Source organism: Didymella exigua (genome assembly GCF_010094145.1).
Source record: "Didymella exigua CBS 183.55 unplaced genomic scaffold M421scaffold_5, whole genome shotgun sequence".
Classification (NCBI taxonomy): domain Eukaryota; kingdom Fungi; phylum Ascomycota; class Dothideomycetes; order Pleosporales; family Didymellaceae; genus Didymella; species Didymella exigua.
This window is the reverse complement of record NW_022984779.1, coordinates 987,028-1,006,390: the sequence shown is the minus strand read 5'-3', so window position 1 is coordinate 1,006,390 and position 19,363 is coordinate 987,028. Positions and strand designations below refer to the sequence as shown.

At 54.1% G+C, this 19,363-nt stretch overlaps 7 protein-coding genes across 7 annotated transcripts; 3 read left to right on the top strand and 4 right to left on the bottom strand.

Annotated features, from left to right (window-relative positions):
* The first annotated feature begins 1,561 nt into the window (after window positions 1–1,561).
* M421DRAFT_417614 (amino acid permease 2) lies at window positions 1,562–4,146 on the top strand. Its single transcript, XM_033591532.1, has 8 exons — window positions 1,562–1,935; window positions 1,985–2,159; window positions 2,209–2,431; window positions 2,481–2,596; window positions 2,643–2,772; window positions 2,819–2,866; window positions 2,924–3,238; window positions 3,318–4,146. The coding sequence occupies exons 1-8, from the start codon at window positions 1,750–1,752 to the stop codon at window positions 3,817–3,819; spliced, it is 1,695 nt and encodes a 564-aa protein (XP_033452119.1). The 5' UTR covers window positions 1,562–1,749; the 3' UTR covers window positions 3,820–4,146.
* A 945-nt stretch (window positions 4,147–5,091) lies between these two features.
* M421DRAFT_2489 (uncharacterized protein) lies at window positions 5,092–5,409 on the bottom strand (the record flags this gene model as incomplete). Its single annotated transcript, XM_033588584.1, has 2 exons — window positions 5,092–5,315; window positions 5,382–5,409. 2 exons carry the CDS (start codon window positions 5,407–5,409, stop codon window positions 5,092–5,094), a joined length of 252 nt encoding a protein of 83 aa, XP_033452118.1.
* Window positions 5,410–6,426: 1,017 nt separating this feature from the next.
* Window positions 6,427–9,396, bottom strand: M421DRAFT_90077 (glycosyltransferase family 20 protein; the record flags this gene model as incomplete). The annotated part of the gene is made up of 3 exons (XM_033597823.1): window positions 6,427–6,641; window positions 6,698–6,970; window positions 7,020–9,396. 3 exons carry the CDS (start codon window positions 9,394–9,396, stop codon window positions 6,427–6,429), a joined length of 2,865 nt encoding a protein of 954 aa, XP_033452117.1.
* A 758-nt stretch (window positions 9,397–10,154) lies between these two features.
* M421DRAFT_417611 (uncharacterized protein) lies at window positions 10,155–12,540 on the top strand. Its single transcript, XM_033591531.1, has 3 exons — window positions 10,155–10,875; window positions 10,932–11,673; window positions 11,725–12,540. The coding sequence occupies exons 1-3, from the start codon at window positions 10,343–10,345 to the stop codon at window positions 12,511–12,513; spliced, it is 2,064 nt and encodes a 687-aa protein (XP_033452116.1). The 5' UTR covers window positions 10,155–10,342; the 3' UTR covers window positions 12,514–12,540.
* Window positions 12,541–12,854: 314 nt separating this feature from the next.
* M421DRAFT_2486 (ubiquitin-conjugating enzyme) lies at window positions 12,855–13,668 on the bottom strand (the record flags this gene model as incomplete). The annotated part of the gene is made up of 5 exons (XM_033588582.1): window positions 12,855–12,994; window positions 13,049–13,232; window positions 13,305–13,334; window positions 13,439–13,484; window positions 13,625–13,668. The coding sequence occupies 5 exons, from the start codon at window positions 13,666–13,668 to the stop codon at window positions 12,855–12,857; spliced, it is 444 nt and encodes a 147-aa protein (XP_033452115.1).
* A 621-nt stretch (window positions 13,669–14,289) lies between these two features.
* On the bottom strand, window positions 14,290–16,033 carry M421DRAFT_417608 (glutaryl-CoA dehydrogenase mitochondrial precursor). The gene is made up of 4 exons (XM_033591530.1): window positions 15,686–16,033; window positions 14,723–15,638; window positions 14,563–14,672; window positions 14,290–14,512 (listed from the first exon to the last, which is right to left on the bottom strand). Exons 1-4 carry the CDS (start codon window positions 15,891–15,893, stop codon window positions 14,466–14,468), a joined length of 1,281 nt encoding a protein of 426 aa, XP_033452114.1. The 5' UTR covers window positions 15,894–16,033; the 3' UTR covers window positions 14,290–14,465.
* A 415-nt stretch (window positions 16,034–16,448) lies between these two features.
* On the top strand, window positions 16,449–18,119 carry M421DRAFT_417607 (DNA-repair protein rad2). The gene is given in 4 exon segments (XM_033591529.1): window positions 16,449–16,633; window positions 16,648–16,651; window positions 16,738–17,299; window positions 17,352–18,119. 4 exon segments carry the CDS (start codon window positions 16,534–16,536, stop codon window positions 17,865–17,867), a joined length of 1,182 nt encoding a protein of 393 aa, XP_033452113.1. The 5' UTR covers window positions 16,449–16,533; the 3' UTR covers window positions 17,868–18,119.
* The last annotated feature ends 1,244 nt before the right edge of the window (window positions 18,120–19,363 follow it).

Sequence of the window (19,363 nt, the reverse complement as noted above, 5' to 3'; positions counted from 1 at the left end):
TGAAGATCACAGGCTTAACCTCGATGGGCAACCGGAGCTTCGCTGCGGTCAAAGAAGTTCAACGACTCTGGATCCGGTCAAACGGGAAGACTAGATACGCTGTAGTTATCTAATGTGGCTGCCTCCAACCTTCCACCGCTCTTTTCGAACCGATAGCGAGGCTTGACACAGGGAGCTATGAGTGGAAGAATGCCAGGATGGCAGCAGTCATGTGAGCTCCGCATTCTCAGGCTTGGTCTCCATTGGCTTGCTGGCTCATCCTTCACCGCAAGAAATCGTATGCATCGGCACTTGGACTGAAAGCAAGGGACCTATCCTGGTCCGTAGGGACGTTCCAAGAGGACGGTGTGTGGGAGCTAAAGCTCTTTCACCAGGCCACAAATCTCGTGTTGGATGAACATTGGTCGCGGAAAGGTCCTGCAGCCGCACGTGTTCTCCGTCTTACACATGCAGTGCCGTGACGCGGCGCTGAAATCCGCGATGCACTGACGACAGAGGTGCGAGTGTGTCATCGCAAATATATTGCAGTGCTGCTGTTGAGCTGTGATGAGGTGATAAGCTGTTATCGAGGGAGGTGCTTTCCATTGTTGTGAGAAGTTCGGCTCGGCTGTGCCCACCTCTTTGGTTTCTTCCTGCAACAACTGTCGTAGAGGACAACACAGCAATGTCAATCTGCTCGAACCACCTACGTATTTAAGATCGTCGGAGCGCGTACAATGACATGTGCGATGGCCAATCAGATGCATCTCTCACCGCTACAGTGAAAATGACCACCCTCCGGCCAGGGGGAGGCCAATGGAAAACTTACCGCAGGTTACTCCCGCGCCCTGAGTCGCAATACTTGAAAGTATCACGCAAGACAGGTCACCATTTTGTCCGACATGCATCGTGGCCATCGAGATTTGAGATCCATGCTAGGGCCTGCCGCAACTTCCTAACTTCCCGTCATCCTGAAGCAAAAGTTCGGTGATGTGAGATGAAAGTGATGTGTTTCATTCTTTCCGAAACCCTGAGAGATGTGCCCCGACTTCCAAGGCTAACGTCTAATATCAATACCACCACGATCTCTATTCCGTTCCGATTACGGGCATACCACAGTCATGGTTGCAGTGGCATTGCTTGCTGCAGAGACAGGGATGCAAGCTTAACGGCCCCGGCATTCTGGATCATCAACCCTCGCCGTGGGCACCTCTTGGCTCAAGCGCCTCTCCTTCCTACAGGACATCAACCTCCGCTAATGAAAGTACCATGAGCACCACGTAGCCTCCAGGATCTTCCGCTATGCCCAAGCTACTCGGGTCTGCTGCCTTCACTCCCGGACCCTGCCACTTCGAACCTTGGCTCCTCTTCGTACTCAGCTTCGACAGCACGCCTCGCACGTGTCAGTATGCTGTCGAATCTGCAGCTCTGATTGTAAAGGTAGGTCTGCAGTGCATTTCGTAGAACCACTGGCTCTTCCACGGAGGTCTGAAAGCGGTGGAGCCCCTCCGCGTTGTCACTCCAAAGCTTAAAGATGCTCGCGCTCCCTCGCACCGTTCACGAATCCGTATCCCTTCCGTTTCAAGTAACGAGCCCCCGTCGCTTGGGCTGGTGATCCGGCGCCATCGCCGTTAATCTTCTTAGTCTGTGTCCACCTGGGACCCACTAACGTCTATTTCATCCTTCTACCCTCCTTCGACGCCTGTTTGGTCGTCGTTGTCTTCATACTCTCTCCTTACCATACCGATGTTCTAGGACTGGAGGTTGACCATGGGTAGCAACATAGAGTCCAAGACCGCCAGATTGGCCAGTCACACCGTACGCGGCGGTCCCACTCAGCCAACCATTTCCGAAGATAAGAAGCCGGCGCCACAAAAAGGAAGCAACAGTCAGAACATCATGGCAATGATTGCAGATGACGATGACCGTCTGCTTGTACGGATTGGATACACTCCAGTACGTTTCCTGAAGAACCACGCTAGAATAGATGCTCATTTGAGTCCAGGTTCTACAAAGACATTTCTCACGATGGTCTACCGTTTCCTATGCGATCTCTATCCTTGGTGTGCTTGGATCAGTGCCTGCAACATTCGGCGCACCAATGATCTCTGGTGGACCTGCAACATGTGTTTGGGCATGGTTCATTGGCAGTGTGATGGCATACTGCATAGCCAGTTCAGGTATATTTGCCCACTCCAGCCATCGACCAACCCACTAACGAACGTCCAGTGGCCGAGCTGGTGTCAGCGTATCCAACGGCTGGCGGGATGTACTATGTAACTAAGCATGTAGTACCCCCAGAGAACGTCGCAGCGTGGGCTTGGATCATTGGGTGGTGTAACTTCCTTGGTCAAGCAGCAGGTGTTGCAAGCCTGGCGTACACAATCGCGCAAATGATCTTGGCTACAGCTGTCATGCACACCTTCGATGGAGGAGAGGCAACGTTCACACCGTAAGGAACATCGAATCGAAGTGAGCGACATACACTAAACTGCCACTAGGAACGCCCACCAAACCGTTCTTCTAGCAATCTTCGTTTTGTGCCTATTTGGCGCAATTTGCTCTTTCCCCACAGAGTGGCTACATCGCATCATTCTATGGTTCGCTCCTATTAACAGTAAGTTCGGGAAATGTAGCTACATTGCAGCAAATAACAAGATTAGTCGTTGCATCAATCTGCATCTGCATCGCGCTTCTCGTTCTCACACCTGACAAGCAGAGCGCAACATGGGTGTTCACGACGGTCACCGATGGCTCCGGGTGGGGTAGCAAAGGATTCTCGTTCTTGCTCGGGTATGTCAATCCGTAGTATATGGCCAAATTTGTCTGACAAACCTAGTTTCCTATCAGTCGCATGGACAATGACCGACTACGACGGCACCACACAGTGAGCCCCACTCTAGCCTTGCCTTGCATGAACAGCTCGCCTAATCAGCTCGCACAGCATGTCAGAGGAGACGCACGATGCCGCTATTCGCGGCCCAGTTGCCATTCGTGCAGCCATACTGGTGTCTGGCATCACTGGGTGGATGCTCACCATCACGTTTTGCTTCTGCATGTCAGACTACGACAGCATCATGGCCACACCAACCGGTCTGCCAGTCGCACAGATCTTCTTCAACGCTGGTGGTAAGACTGGAGGAACGATAATGTGGTTCTTCGTGATGCTGGTACAGTTCTTCACTGGCTGCAGCGCCATGCTTGCCAACGCCAGAATGGCCTGGGCATTTTCACGCGATGCTGCATTCCCCTTCTCTGAGTAAGTCTTCACATCCTACTTGCCTACATTTGCGACCTTCTACACGTATCAATCAGCGGGCGTTCACTGACTCGTCCAGCTTTTGGTCCAAAGTAAACTCCCGCACCCACACGCCCGTCAACGCCGTCTGGCTCGTCGTTGCCTTCTGCAGCTGTCTCGACCTCATTGGAATCGGCTCAACACTTACCATCACCGCAATTTTCAACATTACCGCGCCCGCGCTCGACATCTCCTACATCGCCGTCATCATCGCGCACCGCTGGTATGAGGACCGCGTCACTTTCCACCCCGGTCCGTACACCATGGGCCGATGGAGTAAGCCTGTCAACCTCGTTGCTGTCACTTGGGTCATCTTCATTAGCGTTGTACTATTCTTCCCGACCACCAATCCCGTCACGGCTACGAACATGAACTACGCCATCTGCGTAGCAGCGTTCATTGGACTCTTCAGTACCGTATGGTGGTACGCTGGTGCGAGGAAGAGTTACACCGGCCCGCGCACCAGCGACACAATTGAAGAGCTTCCGCCAGAGGACATTGAGGATATCCTCAGCGACTACGATGACAGGTACACGCCGTGAGAGGCGTTTGCATCGTATTCCTATAACACATGCTCACGCCACTAACGACTTTACGACTTCAAGTTTCCAAGTAGGGCTAGATGGAATACTCACCGTTGGTGCACTGGGTGTCCTGGACAGGCATTGCTTTCTCCGCATTCGATTCTCACAGCTCGCTCCGCTTACGGCCTATGCAAGATACCCCCAATACAAGTTTCGAGATTGACTATGACATGCAAGCGCAGTCCGCCACAAAGCTGCACGCTATGATTTGCATGCAGTGTTTCTACAGTATCAGCCGTGCACCGTACCTTTCCACGCACGCCAGACTCTACTTCCAATCAGCTCCCCACTGCACATCCAGATCAAAGTTTGTGAAGCAGGAATGCCTCAGGCTTCATACTAGACAGTGGAATTGTGCGAGATGCCGTATCGGCAGCTGTGTTTGACCATGTCGCAACAGCGCGAGGCTTCGTATATCTGATGCATCGCCTTGTTGATCGAGGTGGATTGATGAGACAAATAGGTGTCGGTGGGGGTCCCGTGCTTACGCCGGTGTACATAAACGCACATCGACATTTCTAAGGATGTGGTTGTTTGCCCTCCTTGGTTTAGGTATGACTGCTTATATGCCGGGCGATGAAGTGTGAATGCAAACTTGGGTGGGATATACACCCCACAGCATGGTAGTGGCATTACTGGTCGTGAAGCTGAGCATCTCTCCTAAGTTCCTGAGAAGCGGCGAACATGTGATTAAGTAGTTTGTTCGTATTTGATGCAAGGTGTGAAGGTCTACGTGCAACGCAATGCCGCGCTTTGCCCAAATCAAGGTGTGCCCGTGCATCCAAGGGCAGGGTATTTTATAAACAGGCTAGCTTTAGAAAAGAGAAGTTGTAAAGAACGTAGCGACGTGAAAGAACTTTTCCGTCAAATGCTGTCCCAAGCCATCGAGAAGTCGTGGCCGATGGAGGATGCAGGTGTAGAAGAATGCGCATGCCATGACAAGTCGTTCGAAGTGGGTGCCGCCGTCGCACCTGCTGGCGTGGTCCCGGTATTGATGGCGCCGTTACACCGGACTAGGCTCCGCCCAGCGGCGCGAGTCCCTTGGTGTGTCGGGTGCGACCTCTCGAGAACCGCCGAAAAATCTTCAGTGTCCCCCAAACACATGTCGCCCACGCGCTGGCGGCCGTACGACTCCAGTGTCGTGGTTCCATTGATCTCGGTCTCCCTGCAAGCGACTCCGTCCCTGACATCATCTGCAAACGTCGTGATCGCACTCTTTGAGTTTGGCGATCACGGGCGGGCAGTGCCAGCGCGCGCCAACTCCTTCACCCGCACAGCGGTCATGGAGGGCATTTTGCTGAAGCGGCGCGAGCTGCTTGTGGCGGCCGATTTTGTGGACGAGGAGGGTGACGAGGCGTAGACGTACTCGCCGTCGACGTACTGTGCTTCGCTGATGAAGGTGGAGCGCTTCTCGCGGCGTGTGTAGCGCTGCTCCAGACGGTAGAGCTCGAGGCCTGCGATCGTTGTTAGATCCTGAGGCCCCTACGGCGTATGGAACCGCGGAGTAGGGGCTGACGTACGAGCCTGCAGTTTCTCGATGAGACCCATGGTGAGTGTCGCTGTGTGCCGTGTGTTCCGCCGAGATGGAGGTGTCGCAGTCAAGAGGCTCCAGACAGCGGGCGATGTCTTGGTAGAGGTGGTGCTGGGTGCACCGTGGTAGGAGGGTGCTGGCAGGGAAGCGGCTGTCGCGGTGATGCAGGCAGTGTGTCGTATGAGGTGGATATAGGCTGGGATTGCGGAAGAGTGTGGAGAGCGATCGGCCGAGCAAGGTCAATGCCTCGATTGCGAGCGAGAGAGACGGCAGAACGAGAGACCAGGCAGGACTCAGGAGGCGGGCAGCAGCGAGCGATAGCAGCGAGTGGTAGCAGCGAGCAGACGGGCAGCTGCTGCAGCAGGCAAGGGTGTGAGAGGTTGCCGAAGGTGGTGTAACGACTCGCTTGGGCGTCTCTGGCGTGGTTCTCCAAGTTTGAAGCGTGCTCTCTGCCGTAGTCTCGGCCCCAAACAAGCCGTCGTGCCGGCACCGCGGGACGAGCGATTGACCTTGCCCTGGGCCGCGACTGCGTTTTTTTCGCTGCAAGACGCAGGGTGCCGGCCTTTCGTGGCTATTCACGGTAAGCAGCATGTACTCTTGCCCTCTCGTCACGCAGACCCGCGCCGCTCTTCCCTCTCTTTATCTGCGCCGCCGGGAACCTCAAACGCCAGCCGTCATCCGAGTCAGTGCGCCGCGTGGAGACAGGGGTAAAGGCCCTCAAGCCTCGAGGGCCAAGGCCCTCTTTCGCCCCCGTGCGCGCAATCTCCGGCTTTGGCCCAGCGAGCCAGAATGCCATCGATACCGAAGCACCCGCCAACGCAACGGGCCAGTACCGAGATAGATGTGCAAAGCATTGGACAAGTCTGCAGCCTTACGGCCGCCATCGTTGGGACGTGTTCGTTCACTATCTGATCTTCTGTGACGTCTCGAGTGTAGTACCGCCTGGTCTATGTCCAGATGCTCCTTTGCTCCGTGTCAAATGCTCCACATGCTATTGCCTGTTTCGTTCCTTATTCCACCGAAAGCGACATTCTCTACACCCGGTTCTCTGGAACGTATCCCTCCACAACCGCAACTGCCCCCACATTGCCCGCATCAGCCGAGCCATTGAGCAGCGAGATGACCGAGATAACGTCTGTTGGCTCGACCAAGTGCCAGCTCGCAAGCGTCTGCTTGGAGCTGGCGCCGACCGTGACCGAGAAGACATGGTCGATCGGCAGTTTCGACTGTCGCAGTGAACGGAACATGTCTGTGATCATTAGCTCATGCTTTTTGTTGTTCTTGTCGCAAGTTTCGATTGCTTACCCTCATCCGTGAAGTCGTCGCCCAAGCAGAGGACGAACTCTGGTGGTGCATCGCCGTACTCGAGAACAAGCCTCTTTGCGATTTCACCCTTGTTGACAAACCTTGGGCGGACTTCGAGGTTGGCCTTGCCCGTCATAACTTCGACATCGTGTTTCTTAGCCACGGTCCTTTCGAGCTCCTTCTGGCACTCGCGTGCCTGGAAAGCTCCGAATTCAGGATCCGCCTTTCGGTAATGCCAGGTAAGTGCAATCTTCTTCTGCTCGATGAACGATCCTATGCTGGATCAGTACGGGAACCATTGAAAGAACGTATGACGACTGACCTTGTGTCTTGTCAGTGAACCTCTGGAAGGTATCGATGACCTCTTGCTGCCAGCCCATGTCCTCCTTCTCGGTCAGGTTCACCCACTCGTCACTCAGAGGTTGCCTCATGAAGCTTCCGTGCTCAGCACTGAGACCGAGCTCTGGGATATGACCCATCCACTCATCCAAGAAAGCTTGGTCTCTTCCACTGATGATCCATACAGAGTTGTTCTTGTCTGCCGCCAGCGTCTTCAGAGTCCGGATGACGCGGTCAGATGGAATGGCAGCTGCCGGATCTTTGACAATCGGTGTCAATGTGCCATCGTAGTCAAACATGAAGAGACGTTTCTTGGCGTGTCGATATTGAGACAAGATCTTTGCGCGATCCAGAGCTGGTGTAGCAAAGGACTGGTCGAAGGAAGACAGGTTAGTCAATAATCGCTTGAGGTAGTTATTAGTCCAGGACTGAACGTTGTTGTTGACAACGTGGCTGTACAACTGGTTGTGCTGGTCATCGCGCTCCTTGACAGATATGTTCAGCGCATCGTTGATGGCGTCTGCGACACCGCCCAGATCCCACGGGTTGATGTGGATAGCTCCACTGAGGGATCCGGCTGTTCCGGAGAATTCGGAGAGGATCAACGGACCATGGTTGTCTTTCTGACAAACAACGTACTCCATGCTTGTGGTGTTCATACCATCGCGGACACTGGTGATCAGACCAACATCTGCGATGCGGAGCAAGGCAAAGTACTCCTCCGAGGACAGGTATTGTGGGAAGTGGCGGACTGGGGTGAAGCTGAGAGAGCCGTAGGTACCGTTGATCTTAGCTGCAAGATCTGAGATCTTGTTGACCATCTTCTCTTGGGTGTTGTCGCCTCCGTCAGACACTACAGCGCTAGGGCTGGTGACTTGAATCAGAACAACCTTCTCTTGCCACTCAGGGTACTTCTCGAGGAACATCTCGAAAGCCTGGAGCTTCTGGACAACTCCACGCACTGCGTCCAGCCTGTCGCGACCGACAACCAGCTTCTTGCCAGCGTACATCTCGCGGATTAGCTTGATCCTCTCCTCCACCTCAGGGGCTTCGAAGGCCTGTCGTTTTGTGGAGATAGAATTGATGCCAATTGGGAATACGTCAACTGCAACATGCGCACCGTATGCATCCACACCAGCCGAGGACGAATCGAAACCGAGGATCCTAGTACAGCACGACGAGAAGTGGCGGGAGTAACTGAATGATTGGAAGCCAATCATGTTCGCGCCTAGGACACCTTCTAGGATCTCCTTACGCCTACTCAGACACCTGTAGAACTCGCTACTCGGGAAGGGAACGTGAAGGAAGAAGCCAATATAGATGTTTGGCAAGCGCTGGCGCAACAAGCTAGGGAGGAGCATTAGCTGGTAGTCGTGGACCATGACGATGTCTCCAGGGCTGTAGAGCTCGAGAATTCGATCCGCGAAGAGCTTATTCATGCGATAGTAGTCTGCCCATGACTTGCGTGCCGCCCGCCCATCGGCTGGCTCATTCTGCTTGTAGTGCAGAATTGTGTAGAGCTCATGCTCTGCGTATGTGCGCCAGCGGCTCTGATCCTTCAGGATATATTCGTCTTTTCCGTCGTCAACCTCGTCGACCAGCCACACAGGAACGATCTTGCCGCCGTGGTCTCGCTCCAGCTGCTTCTCCAGTCGGCCACGATCCTCTCGCCCAATGCGAATGCCAGATGGCTGAGACTGTTGTGGCGCAGGCTTCTTGGGGTCTACCGGGATGGGCGCAGCAGCTTTGTTGATGATGGGCTGGAGGGGCTCCTCGACTGTGGCTTTTGCGTGCGAGATCTCGCCCGTCCAGCCAACGAGAGTGTGATTCCAGGGCGAAGACGAAGAGGCGAGATATGAGAATGAGTCGAAGAGAGCTGATGTGCCATGGCGAGGGTTCATCTCCCAGTCATTGCCCTTCGAGTAGCCCAGGTTGTAAGGTACGGCGAAGGTCGCGCTGATCAGCTTGCCGCTGAGATTGAGTCCCGGGTGTGCGGCTCGCGGGTCAACATCAGCCAGGTCATGCTTCTTCGTGGACTCAGAAGAGACACTGAGGCGCTTCAGCAATTCCTCGCCTGTGCGGGCACCGGCCACCTGCTCAGTAGGAGAGCTTGTGCAATCGTCTCCGTTCTGCTTGGGGAAGTAAGAGCCCTTGTCACCCCACGATGGTCCGGGTGACACAGTCTCCGGGTCGAAAGGCAAGCTGTTGTTCTGTTCGCGCACAGGTGGCTTCTCCTCGTTCAAGCCGAACCCAGGAGTGACGGGCACATTGGTAATCGAGGGGTGGAGGGCAGGGTGCTCGCTTTCTTGAGGCTCGAAGGACTCGTCCGCCTCGTCATTGGGCCGTGTGGTTGGTGCCATGGCGCACAAGTTGCTTCCCGGATGTCGCGCTGCACAGCGTCAGAAGGTGATAGGCTGCAGGTGGTTGAGGTTGTAGGAATGATTTAAGTGATAGGCGGGCAGCGCGACACGCGTTGCTACGGCGCATCCGCGTTTGGAGTGCGCGCACGGCAACACTTCCAGGTACTCACCTTTTGTGGTTGTGAGTTGTTGAGGAAGGAGTATTTGCAGACAGCACCTGCCGAAAGTCGTGCACTGGCTGCTCACTTTGGGACAGTCCAAAAGGCGGGATGAGTATGGCAAGCGAAGGGGCCACAAGGGACTGGTCAAGTGACACTACGACAGGTGGAAGCGAGTGCAATCAGAATCAAAGGGTGCTGGGCTGCTGGGCCGCAAGAAAAGCTCAAGGTGCGTATGGTGGGCTGGTTCAACATCCCACTTTCTTCGGTACGTCACGCAGCGGGCCCGTGCCTGATGCGCATATCGAAATCGAAACGCAAGGGAAATGACTACAACATTGCTTTCCACAGTTGCTGGCACGTTCTCCATGCTCCGCCCGCCGCCCGGTCACCGCTTTGTGGAGTTTGTTGAGTTTGCTGTCAATATGATGTAACTCTATTTGGCGCAGCCCACATTGCGTGCACCTCGGCTGGGCTGTGCTGGTCGAGTAACGGGCGGCTGTTGGCAAGTGCACGATAACGGCCTGACAGCGTGTGGCCCGCATAGCACTGACGGATCAACCGCATGCTATGTGCAAGAACTCGACATGGCCTAAGAAGGGCCATTCTCGAAGCAATGATTGTGCAGGAAGTCCGCGGGGATGGTCCGTTCGAGAGGCTAGCTTTGCTTGGCGTGTCAGTCGCGAATTCAGATTCCCTCCAGGGCGGGCTCCCGCTGCAAGCGCGACGGAGCAGCAGAGCAGCATCAACAGACGTCTTGTCGCGGCAGCCACCACCGAGGACCTCACATGCACTCAATTCGCGCCCGGCAGATATGTCGCGCCCATAATACCTTCTCACCCTCACTCGTGCTGTGGCAGCACTTCGTCGCACCAAATCAGCACCTGGCTCGAAGACTGCTCAAGTCCTCGTTTGCAACCGAACCTGTACAACGCCGTGGCGGTGGCAGTGCAGGCTCAATTCATGAGCAGCCAGCCGCAGATTCCGACTCCACGCACTTACGAGACATCGTCCTCACGAGGGCGCCAGTTGGTACCGAGTCCGAAGCCGTGGTCAATCCTCAATCATACACAATTTCCCGCCATGGAAGAAAGCCCCTTTCCCAAGACGGTGGATTAAGGGGTGAGAAGGACAACAGGCCGTATCGCAGAGACAGACGGCAAGACGTGGAGAAGCTCTTGATCGAGAGCCACAATTCCTGCGACGAGTCGCAGGACTATGAGGGGGTGGTCGTCTTACCACTACATACCCAAGAACACTGCACTGAGCACCAATTGCCGTGGAACATCCGTGACGTGGAGAATCTCGCCGCAGAGGAAAGGTCAGCTCCCGATGCGTGAACGCATCAACGGGCACCTGCTAATGTTTCATGTGTAGGTTGAACCTCGAGATACTGAATTTCCACGAATACATCCGACCGAGTCCAGCCGAGAATATCGCTCGCAAGCATGTTATCGAACAGATGCGCCAACATGTTCGAAGATATCTTCCGGAACATACTCTGGAAGTATTCGGTTCGGAAAGGACTGGCCTGTCCTTTGCAACTTCAGACATAGATCTACGACTCGTCCTCGAAAGCCTCTACTCGACTTCCACTGAAGCCCAGTTACCACCGATGCTGAAGCAAAGATACCAAATGAAGGGACATCTGCGCAGGCTGCACGCACGTCTCGCGTCAGGCTGTAGGGACTCTTACCTGCTCCCCACGATGCGATGGGCGCGTTATCCTCTGATTTCGCTGCAAGACCGGAATTCTGGCTTGGACATACAGATTGTGCTGTCAAACGATACGGCCCTTAGCCGGCAGCTCATGCAGCGCTACATGGAGGAGTACCCTTATCTCAGGCAGCTTTACTCAGTCGTGAAGGCAACACTCAATATTCGAGGACTTTCAGACGTCTTTCGAGGAGGCGTAGGCTCCTACTCGCTTTTCATGATGATCGTCGCCAGTCTGAAGCACCACCCGAACCCCCGCCACGATGCAGCAGGCGCACTCGTGAACTTTCTAGGTTTCTGGGGTAGCTTCAAGGCCGACCAGTACAGCCTCTCCATCGAGCCCCCCGAGTATCTGGCCAAGACCAGCCCTATTATGAGCCGTGCGGCCATGGATAACATCGAGGTACGTAGACAGCCAGCATCCCTCACCGCACGCTCACTTATCGTCTCGCAGGAAGGTAAACACGCACCCCTCCCTCCTTGGATGCTCAACCTTCGTGATCCCGCCGATGAAACGAACGACCTCGGTCGCAAAATAGTGGCCTGGAAACATATTCAGACGACCTTCGCGGATCTGTTCAGGTGCTTACACAAGGACCTCGAACAGAATTCGCGGCCCAGTCTGCTGGCACAATTCGTTCGCCCCATCCACGAAGTGCAGAAACTACACCGCCAACGGCTGAGCAAGTACGGGCAGTCGTTGTCCGAGGCAGGCAGACAACATGCGCCGAGTGATGTGGCGAACCGAGCTGTGCAGGGCGCAGACGCCATGACGGAGGGGCGGGCGTTCTCGGACTCTGCCGGACTCGGTGCCATTGCGAAGTTAATCAGGAAGGTGAAGAATAAGCGAGTCGGAGAGGTCATCAGGAAGGTGGAGGCGACGCCAGTCAGAGAAGTCATCGGGAATGTGGAGGCGACGCCAATCAGAGAGGTCATCAGGAAGGTGGAGGGGACGCTAGTCAGAGAGGTCATCAGGAAGGTGGAGGCGATATCAGTCAGAAAGGTTACTGTTGATAAGGGGCGAGCTGCGAATGCTTATGCTTTAAGAGAGGCACACGAAGACGCCAACAAGCAGTCAGTTGCGGATCCTGAGGCTTTGGAACAAGCAAGAGAAGCAGCGCAGATAGACGATGTGCAAGCGGCGAACACATGGCTCAAGGACATCGAGGAGGCCTCTGACCATAAGGAGACTGGGAAGGCCTTCTCCGACATCTTGGGCCTCAATAGGAAGGCAAACAAGTAAAGCCTAGGTCAGTAATGAAAACGTGACATCCTATTTCGCCGTTTCATATCCCTCAGACTTCTGAACATCGAATCGTTTGATTCGGGCGTGGTCTGTGCCAAGGTTCACTTCGCGTCATGTCTCTGTAGGCATTGTAATCACATTGTCATAGGGACGCCATTCAGCCAGAAGTGATGATAGCAAGCACTATGAATCCTGTTCAGCGTGCAAGCCGAATCGCAAAGGTTAACTCCGTCGGTCCGCCATGCCGTGAGAAGTTTGATCTTGATATCCTCCGCCGTAAGTCCGTCAAATGCCATCATGAACCGTAAAGAAACCACCCACGCACATCTGAGCTGACTCTAGATGGCGTACTTGCGAGTCCACTCCCGGGCTGTCGACTCATACCTGGAACGGTCGGTCTTGTAGACGTGTGCAATCTCGGGGACGAGCGGATCATCGGGGTTGGGGTCTGTCAGCATCGAGCAGATACTCAGCAGCACTGTGACAAGTCAACATCTCATTCCTGGAACAAGCTCATTATGGGCATCCTTACCCTTGCTAATGGTGAGCGCCGGGCTCCACTGGTCTCGCAGAATGTCCAAGCAGATGCTTCCGTTCGAGTTGATGTTGGGGTGGTAGATACGGGTGGTGAAGTTGACCTTCGGGGGCTTGAAAGGGTAATCGGTAGGGAAATGAATTGCGAGGAAGAAGACACCGCCCGAGTATGGTGAGTCGCTCTGCCACAGGTTAGTTCTGGTTTGCAGTGTGTCTTGTGAAGATCGAGCGAAGCGATTTAGCGCTGTACGTACAGGGCCCATGATCGTTGCTTGCCAGTGAAACTATCGTCCCGTCAGTATGGCTATTCGTCAAGGCGCGTCAGGGCGGCGGTATCGGCGAAACTGCCTGAGCCGCGGGGATAGTCTCTTCACAAAGAGTGACATACCAGGTCGTCGCCGATGGGACCAGCACTGCAGGAGGAGGGTGGGTCACTGCGCGTATAGAGTCAGCCAAACGTTCCCAGATCATAGCGCAAGAGCGCTGCGCCGCTGCCATGCTCCGCATTCGCAGTTGTCGTGCGAGCAGACGGCGAGGCCCGCCGCTGGTGAGAAGAGGAAAAGGGTCCACGTACCGACCGAGGTCAGTGAGCTCTTTGTTGATACGCTTAAGGGCCATGGTGATGTGTTCTGTGTGGTGCGGTGGTTTGTGTGGTGCGGTGGAGCGGTGTTGCGCAGAGAGTGTGGGTGGGAAGAAGTGATGAAGCCTGTCGACGTTAGTGGGGTCTTCTGGTGGCCCGAAAGGAAGCAAGTGCGGCGTCTCAGCGTGGAAGGACCGCCCACCGCCACATCACTTCAACGCAAACAAACGTACCTGTGGGTAAAGGTGTAGAGAGACGGGGAGCGCGATGGAGGTTTGTGATGTGATATAAGACAAGGTATAGCGGGAGCGGAGGAGGCGCAGTTTGTGTTTATTATGCGTCGAAAGCGCCGCACATGCGAGACAAGCCAGTCACTCCCCAAAGTTTGATTCACCGGCTACTTTCTGCCCAGCGACGCCTGAGTGGCGACTAATAGAACCTTGCAGAACGACCGTCAGGCTGACATTCACATTTGGTCTCTCGCAACGTTCTTCTGGCGATAATCCGACCAATGGATATCTCAGTCACCCTCGTGACCGCCAACGTTCGCCTCTTAGCGGGACGCATCATGTGGAGACGGCGCATGCACGCGGTTTGTTTTAACACTCTTCATGTTGGAGCGAGCATGCAGCATCAGCAATTCGTTTGCGGACGGCGTTTGACACAGTATGCAGGGCCTTCTGAAAGGGCACAAGGCTGAGTCTGAGTTCGACTTCATTGGCTACTCGATCTCCATGTTCGGGCTATTCTATCAGGGTTCTGTCACAACGTTCTCTGTGCTGCCCGCAGGTCTTCCGTGAACTGACGCTGTCTCTTGAAACGTCGTGTTGTACAACTAACAAAATGCCTGAAGGCCCGTGATGGCGCGACCGAGGATCAAAGCTGTAGTTGTTGTCAGTCAAGCGCTTATTGAGATGCATCTAGGTACTCACAGTGGATGTCACTCTGGCCCTCATATGTTTGTGTAACAAATAGGTTCGCCACGTGCCTGCCAATGCCGTACTCATCAGACACTGCATTTCCACCAAACACTTCTTGAAGCCTAAGTTTGGAGTCAGTCAATGAACGGGTGAAACAGACAGCAATACTTACGTGCGGGTGTTGATCAGTGCGCGGTCGCAATTCTGCCTCTTGATCATAGAGATCATCTCGGGGGCGGCCTTGCCCTCATCCTTAAGCCTTCCTACCTGGTAAGCAGCCAAAATACCGTAGGCAGCATCTGTGGTTGCATCTGCCAGCTTCTTTTGCACAAGCTGGTACTTAGCAATTGGATTGCCCTTGAACTGCTTTCTGTCCAAAGCATACTCACGAGTCCTGGCAATGGCATCTTCCAGAGCACCTATGGTTCCCCAAGCAATGCCGTATCTCGCGGAGTTTAGGCAGCTGAATGGTCCCCTTAGACCCTCCACATCTGGGAACATGTTTTCCTTTGGCACGGGAACCTCGTCCATTTGAATCATACCGGTGATAGAAGCCCTCAGACCGTTCTTGTTCTTGATGGCTGGTGTCTCGAGGGTGCCAGGTGGGCAGTCCTTACGTTCGATAGCAAAGCCACGTATCTTGCCTGTCTCCTGCAGCTTGGCCCACACAACGAAGACGTCGGCGATAGGCGAGTTGGTGATCCATGTCTTCGAGCCGGACAAGGAGTAGTAACCTTCCTTAGATGGGTGAGGCTTTGCAATGGACTCCATAGATCCTGGATCTGAGCCGTGGTTGGGCTCGGTCAGACCAAAGCACCCGAGCAGCTTCCCTTTTGCCATTTGGGGGAGAAGACGCTCCTTCAGCTCCTCAGTACCAAACTCTTCGATACCACCCATGGCAAGCGAGCTTTGCACTGAGTAACCAGAGCGGTACCCTGAATCTACCCTTTCGACTGCTCTTGTGATCAAACCAGCAGCTACACTGCTGACCCCAGCGCATTCGTAGCCCTTGATTGATGCACCCAGTAATCCCAACTCTCCCATTTCCTCAATGATCTTTCTGTCAAAATCCTCGTTGCGGTATGCATCTGTGCACTACGTCAGAAAGCTCATAATGTAATTGGACTAAACATACCAAGCACTCTTGGAAGCATACGCTCCTGGCAGTATGACTCCGCTGTCTCCGAGATAGCCTGCTCCTCCTCCGTGAGCAAGCTGTTCGCATTCAGAGGGTCCTTCCAATCGAACGACACAGGTGTGGTCATGTGCCGCCTTCCGATGGTCGCAGAGCGAGCGCTTGACGCCAAAGGCCTGAAGGCATGTCTGTAAATCGGTGTGAGCATGTTGACGAGATGAGCAGATCAATCTCCGCAAAATTGAGTGGTTGAAGTGATGGTTCGGTCGTTGTGAACGGATATAAATCCAGGGCTGAGGTTGGCCCTCGGAACTCACGAAAACAGAAAGGAACCGCGGCTCGTCGGAGCAGACGCCGCAGTGGTGGCGACGCTCTGATCAATCCCAGATTTCATATGCACGGCGATCGATGGTTGCACGTGTCAAAAGCTTGTGTTGTGCCTTTGCATGAAGCAATCCTCACATCGCTGAGACATGCAAGCCCTCGAGTACTTAATTCCAAGACATAGAAGCTGTCCGCCTGCTCTACAGACATGGCATCAATTGCAGCACAACGACAGTAAAGCCCGGATAATTTTCCACGAATGCAGCTGGCCAGACGCCCTGCACGCTGGGGGGCTCATGTTGAAGTTCCTCTGTCCTCACTATGGATTGTGGGGTGGGCTGCTCTCAAAAAAGGGAAGCCGTGACTGCGCGTAACCCCTGCACGCGTTTTGGACGTGACGTAGTCCGTGCGATGTTACTGCCCTCACCAGCCTCCAACCGTTGCCTGTACCCAAACTTTTTTACGCGTAACGACTCCAATCGCTCCAAACTCGCACACACACTTAAGTGCAAGACACAGCCAGAATGGGTATCAAGCACCTCTTCCAGCTCATTCAAGAGCACGCGCCCGGCGCGATTAAGACTGGCGAGATCAAGAACCAGTTCGGTCGCAAAGTAGCTATCGTACGTTTCCCTCATATGGATCTGTTCTGAGCTCTAGCTGAACTATTCAGGATGCGTATGCATGACTCCAGTCCTTAACCACACGCGCAGTCTGACCGTGTCTAGGTCCATGAGCATCTACAGTTTCCTCATCGCCGTACGATCAGATGGCCAGCAACTCATGAGCGACACCGGCGAGACCACATCACATCTCATGGGCCTTTTCTACCGCACACTACGTATGGTCGACAACGGCATCAAGCCCCTCTACGTCTTCGATGGCGCCCCCCCGAAGCTCAAGTCCGGCGAGCTTGCGAAACGTTTCCAGCGCAAGACCGAAGCGCAAGCCGGCATGGAGGAGGCGAAGGAGACTGGTACAGCGGAAGACGTCGAGAAGTTTTCGCGGCGAACAGTCAGAGTTACAAGGGAGCACAATGCGGAATGTCAGCAGCTCCTCAAGCTCATGGGCATTCCTTTCATCATTGCGCCTACCGAGGCTGAGGCACAATGCGCGGTTCTCGCGAGAGGAGGCAAGGTGTATGCTGCTGCTTCGGAAGATATGGATACATTGACATTCAACACACCCATCCTGCTGAGGCACCTCACCTTCAGTGAGCAGCGCAAGGAGCCTATTCTCGAGATCCACCTTGACAAGGTGCTTGAGGGCCTCGACATGGAGCACAAGCAGGTATGACCTTTTCTCTCGCGATCTTGTACTTTCCAGAGCTAATACACCCAAGTTCATCGACCTCTGCATTCTTCTCGGCTGCGATTATCTCGACCCAATCAAGGGCATCGGCCCCAGCACCGCACTGAAGATGCTTCGAGAGCAGAAAGATCTCGAGGGCGTTGTCGAACACATCAAGAAGGGCACAAAGTTCACCATCCCTGACGACTGGCCGTTTGCCGATGCACGCACACTCTTCCTCGAGCCCGACGTACGACCTTCCGACGCGCCCGAATGCGACTTTAAGTGGGAAGCGCCTGATGTGGAGGGTCTCGTCAAGTTCCTAGTCGAGGAGAAGCACTTCAACGAGGACAGGGTACGCAACGGCGTTGCCAAGCTGCAGAAGAACATGAAGACTGCACAGCAAAGCCGCTTGGAGGGCTTCTTCAAGCCTGTTGAGAAAACAGCTGAAGAGAAGGCAAGCTTGAAGCGCAAGGCGGACGAGAAGCTCGAGGCCAAGAAGAAGAAGCAGAAGGAGGATGCGAAGGCGAAGAAGCAAGCGAAGGCGAAACCTAAGGGTGCTGCTTGAGGGAACATTGTCGCTTAGCTTGCTAGTATGTAGCTAGATTTTGGTCATGATGCCGATGACGAGATGGTAGCTGGCGTTTATAAGGCGTTTGGTTTCAACGTTGCGCTATCAGATCTGGCTGGCGTGCCAAAGGACGTCAACAGTGCCCAACGGAGTCCGCTCTCATGACATTGAGGGAAGTCATGCACCTGCAGAGATATACCAAGAGACACCAAAACAGTCAAATGTTCAACTACACATGCTCCCCTGTGTCCGAAGGTTTTGTGAATGTCTCAACTTTTGACAACGAATCTCATTTGGCGCCCGGTACCACTTCTTCTGCCCCCTTGCGTCTATATGGGTGAGCTTTTTTGACAGAGAGATCTTGCCTCAAAACCTTCCATACTGACCTTCAAAATCCAGCCGACCATACACGGTCGGGCCAGAACAGACCTTATGTGCAGCAGAGATATGGACCAAGGCTTCGAGCACTCCTCAAGCAAAGTCGAAGTCTTCACAGGAGGAGCCCAAGAAGTCAGGCCACTATTCATTCCAACATCTTGAAGGACCTTAAACTCCAAACCCAGCAGCACAGCTGCAACAAGCCTTTTTAGGCGCGCTTCACCCCCTTCATTCTGCAACGACTCTGTACTTTTGTTGACCAGCGAGGTTGTCAGTGCGTTTTTACTGATCTTCGGGAATCAGACACGAATATTGGCCGGCGGAGGCGAGATCACCGATGCGCACTCACACTCCGTGAATGGTCATGCTCTGTGTCGCTCACGTTCTTATCGCGCATACCGTTGGTCCTGGCTGCGTTCAAGAATGGATCGAAGCATCACGGATAGCACTATTCGGAATGGTTCTTCACATGCTCAAGAGTGCGACGTCAATGTAGATGTTTTAAGTAGCTTCTGCAACAGCTCGAGAAAGCTGCGGGCTCTGGAGGCATGCTAAGCTTACAGACAAGCAAGTCGCTTTTGCAATGTCTGCATGGGCGTATATCATCAAGGTCCTGACGAGATCGTCCGTTTCAACAGGCCAGTAATTGCTGTGTACAATAATCACAAAAACATGGGCAACACAGGCTAGTTTCTGATTACTCCTCGATCGAGCTTAGCTCATGCGACACAGCCTTTCGCATGCCTGCTTTTAATTCACGTTCGCATATGGCTCACACGCATATAATTTACCCGTGCTGAACCGGCATGGAGACCGTCTTCGATCTACATACCGCTCGTGTCAAAGGCGACAGTGCAATATAAAGGGTTTCGATCTCTTCGGTACCAAAGGTGTTACTCGAATGCGCAATACTGATCGCAACTCTGCGATCTCGAGAGCAAGGTCGTGGCACTGTTCTAGAAGCGATGGCTTCCTCAGATACAAGTTTTACGCTCTCAAATAGCATTCGCTCATCAAAAGCATGTCTCATCGTACCGTCGGCGACTGTAAAGCTTAAGACACCCGCTACCGAATTTGGTGCTTGGGCCAGACCGTTAGTGGGAAGTACGTTGACA

Bases quoted from the DNA above. Each gene is read 5' to 3' on its own strand.
- M421DRAFT_417608 (XM_033591530.1), bottom strand. From the start codon at position 15,893: ATGCTCACACCGATTTACAGACATGCCTTCAGGCCTTTGGCGTCAAGC. The intron at 15,639-15,685 runs GTATGTTTAGTC...CGTAGTGCACAG, and splicing joins TATGCTTCCAAGAGTGCTTG to ATGCATACCGCAACGAGGAT. The intron at 14,513-14,562 runs GTGAGTACCTAG...CAACAACTACAG, and splicing joins GGGCCAGAGTGACATCCACT to CTTTGATCCTCGGTCGCGCC.
- M421DRAFT_417611 (XM_033591531.1), top strand. From the start codon at position 10,343: ATGCACTCAATTCGCGCCCGGCAGATATGTCGCGCCCATAATACCTTC. The intron at 10,876-10,931 runs GTCAGCTCCCGA...TTTCATGTGTAG, and splicing joins AATCTCGCCGCAGAGGAAAG to GTTGAACCTCGAGATACTGA. The intron at 11,674-11,724 runs GTACGTAGACAG...ATCGTCTCGCAG, and splicing joins CGGCCATGGATAACATCGAG to GAAGGTAAACACGCACCCCT.
- M421DRAFT_417614 (XM_033591532.1), top strand. From the start codon at position 1,750: ATGGGTAGCAACATAGAGTCCAAGACCGCCAGATTGGCCAGTCACACC. The intron at 2,160-2,208 runs GTATATTTGCCC...ACGAACGTCCAG, and splicing joins ATACTGCATAGCCAGTTCAG to TGGCCGAGCTGGTGTCAGCG. The intron at 2,773-2,818 runs GTATGTCAATCC...TGACAAACCTAG, and splicing joins GGATTCTCGTTCTTGCTCGG to TTTCCTATCAGTCGCATGGA.
- M421DRAFT_417607 (XM_033591529.1), top strand. From the start codon at position 16,534: ATGGGTATCAAGCACCTCTTCCAGCTCATTCAAGAGCACGCGCCCGGC. The intron at 17,300-17,351 runs GTATGACCTTTT...AATACACCCAAG, and splicing joins TCGACATGGAGCACAAGCAG to TTCATCGACCTCTGCATTCT.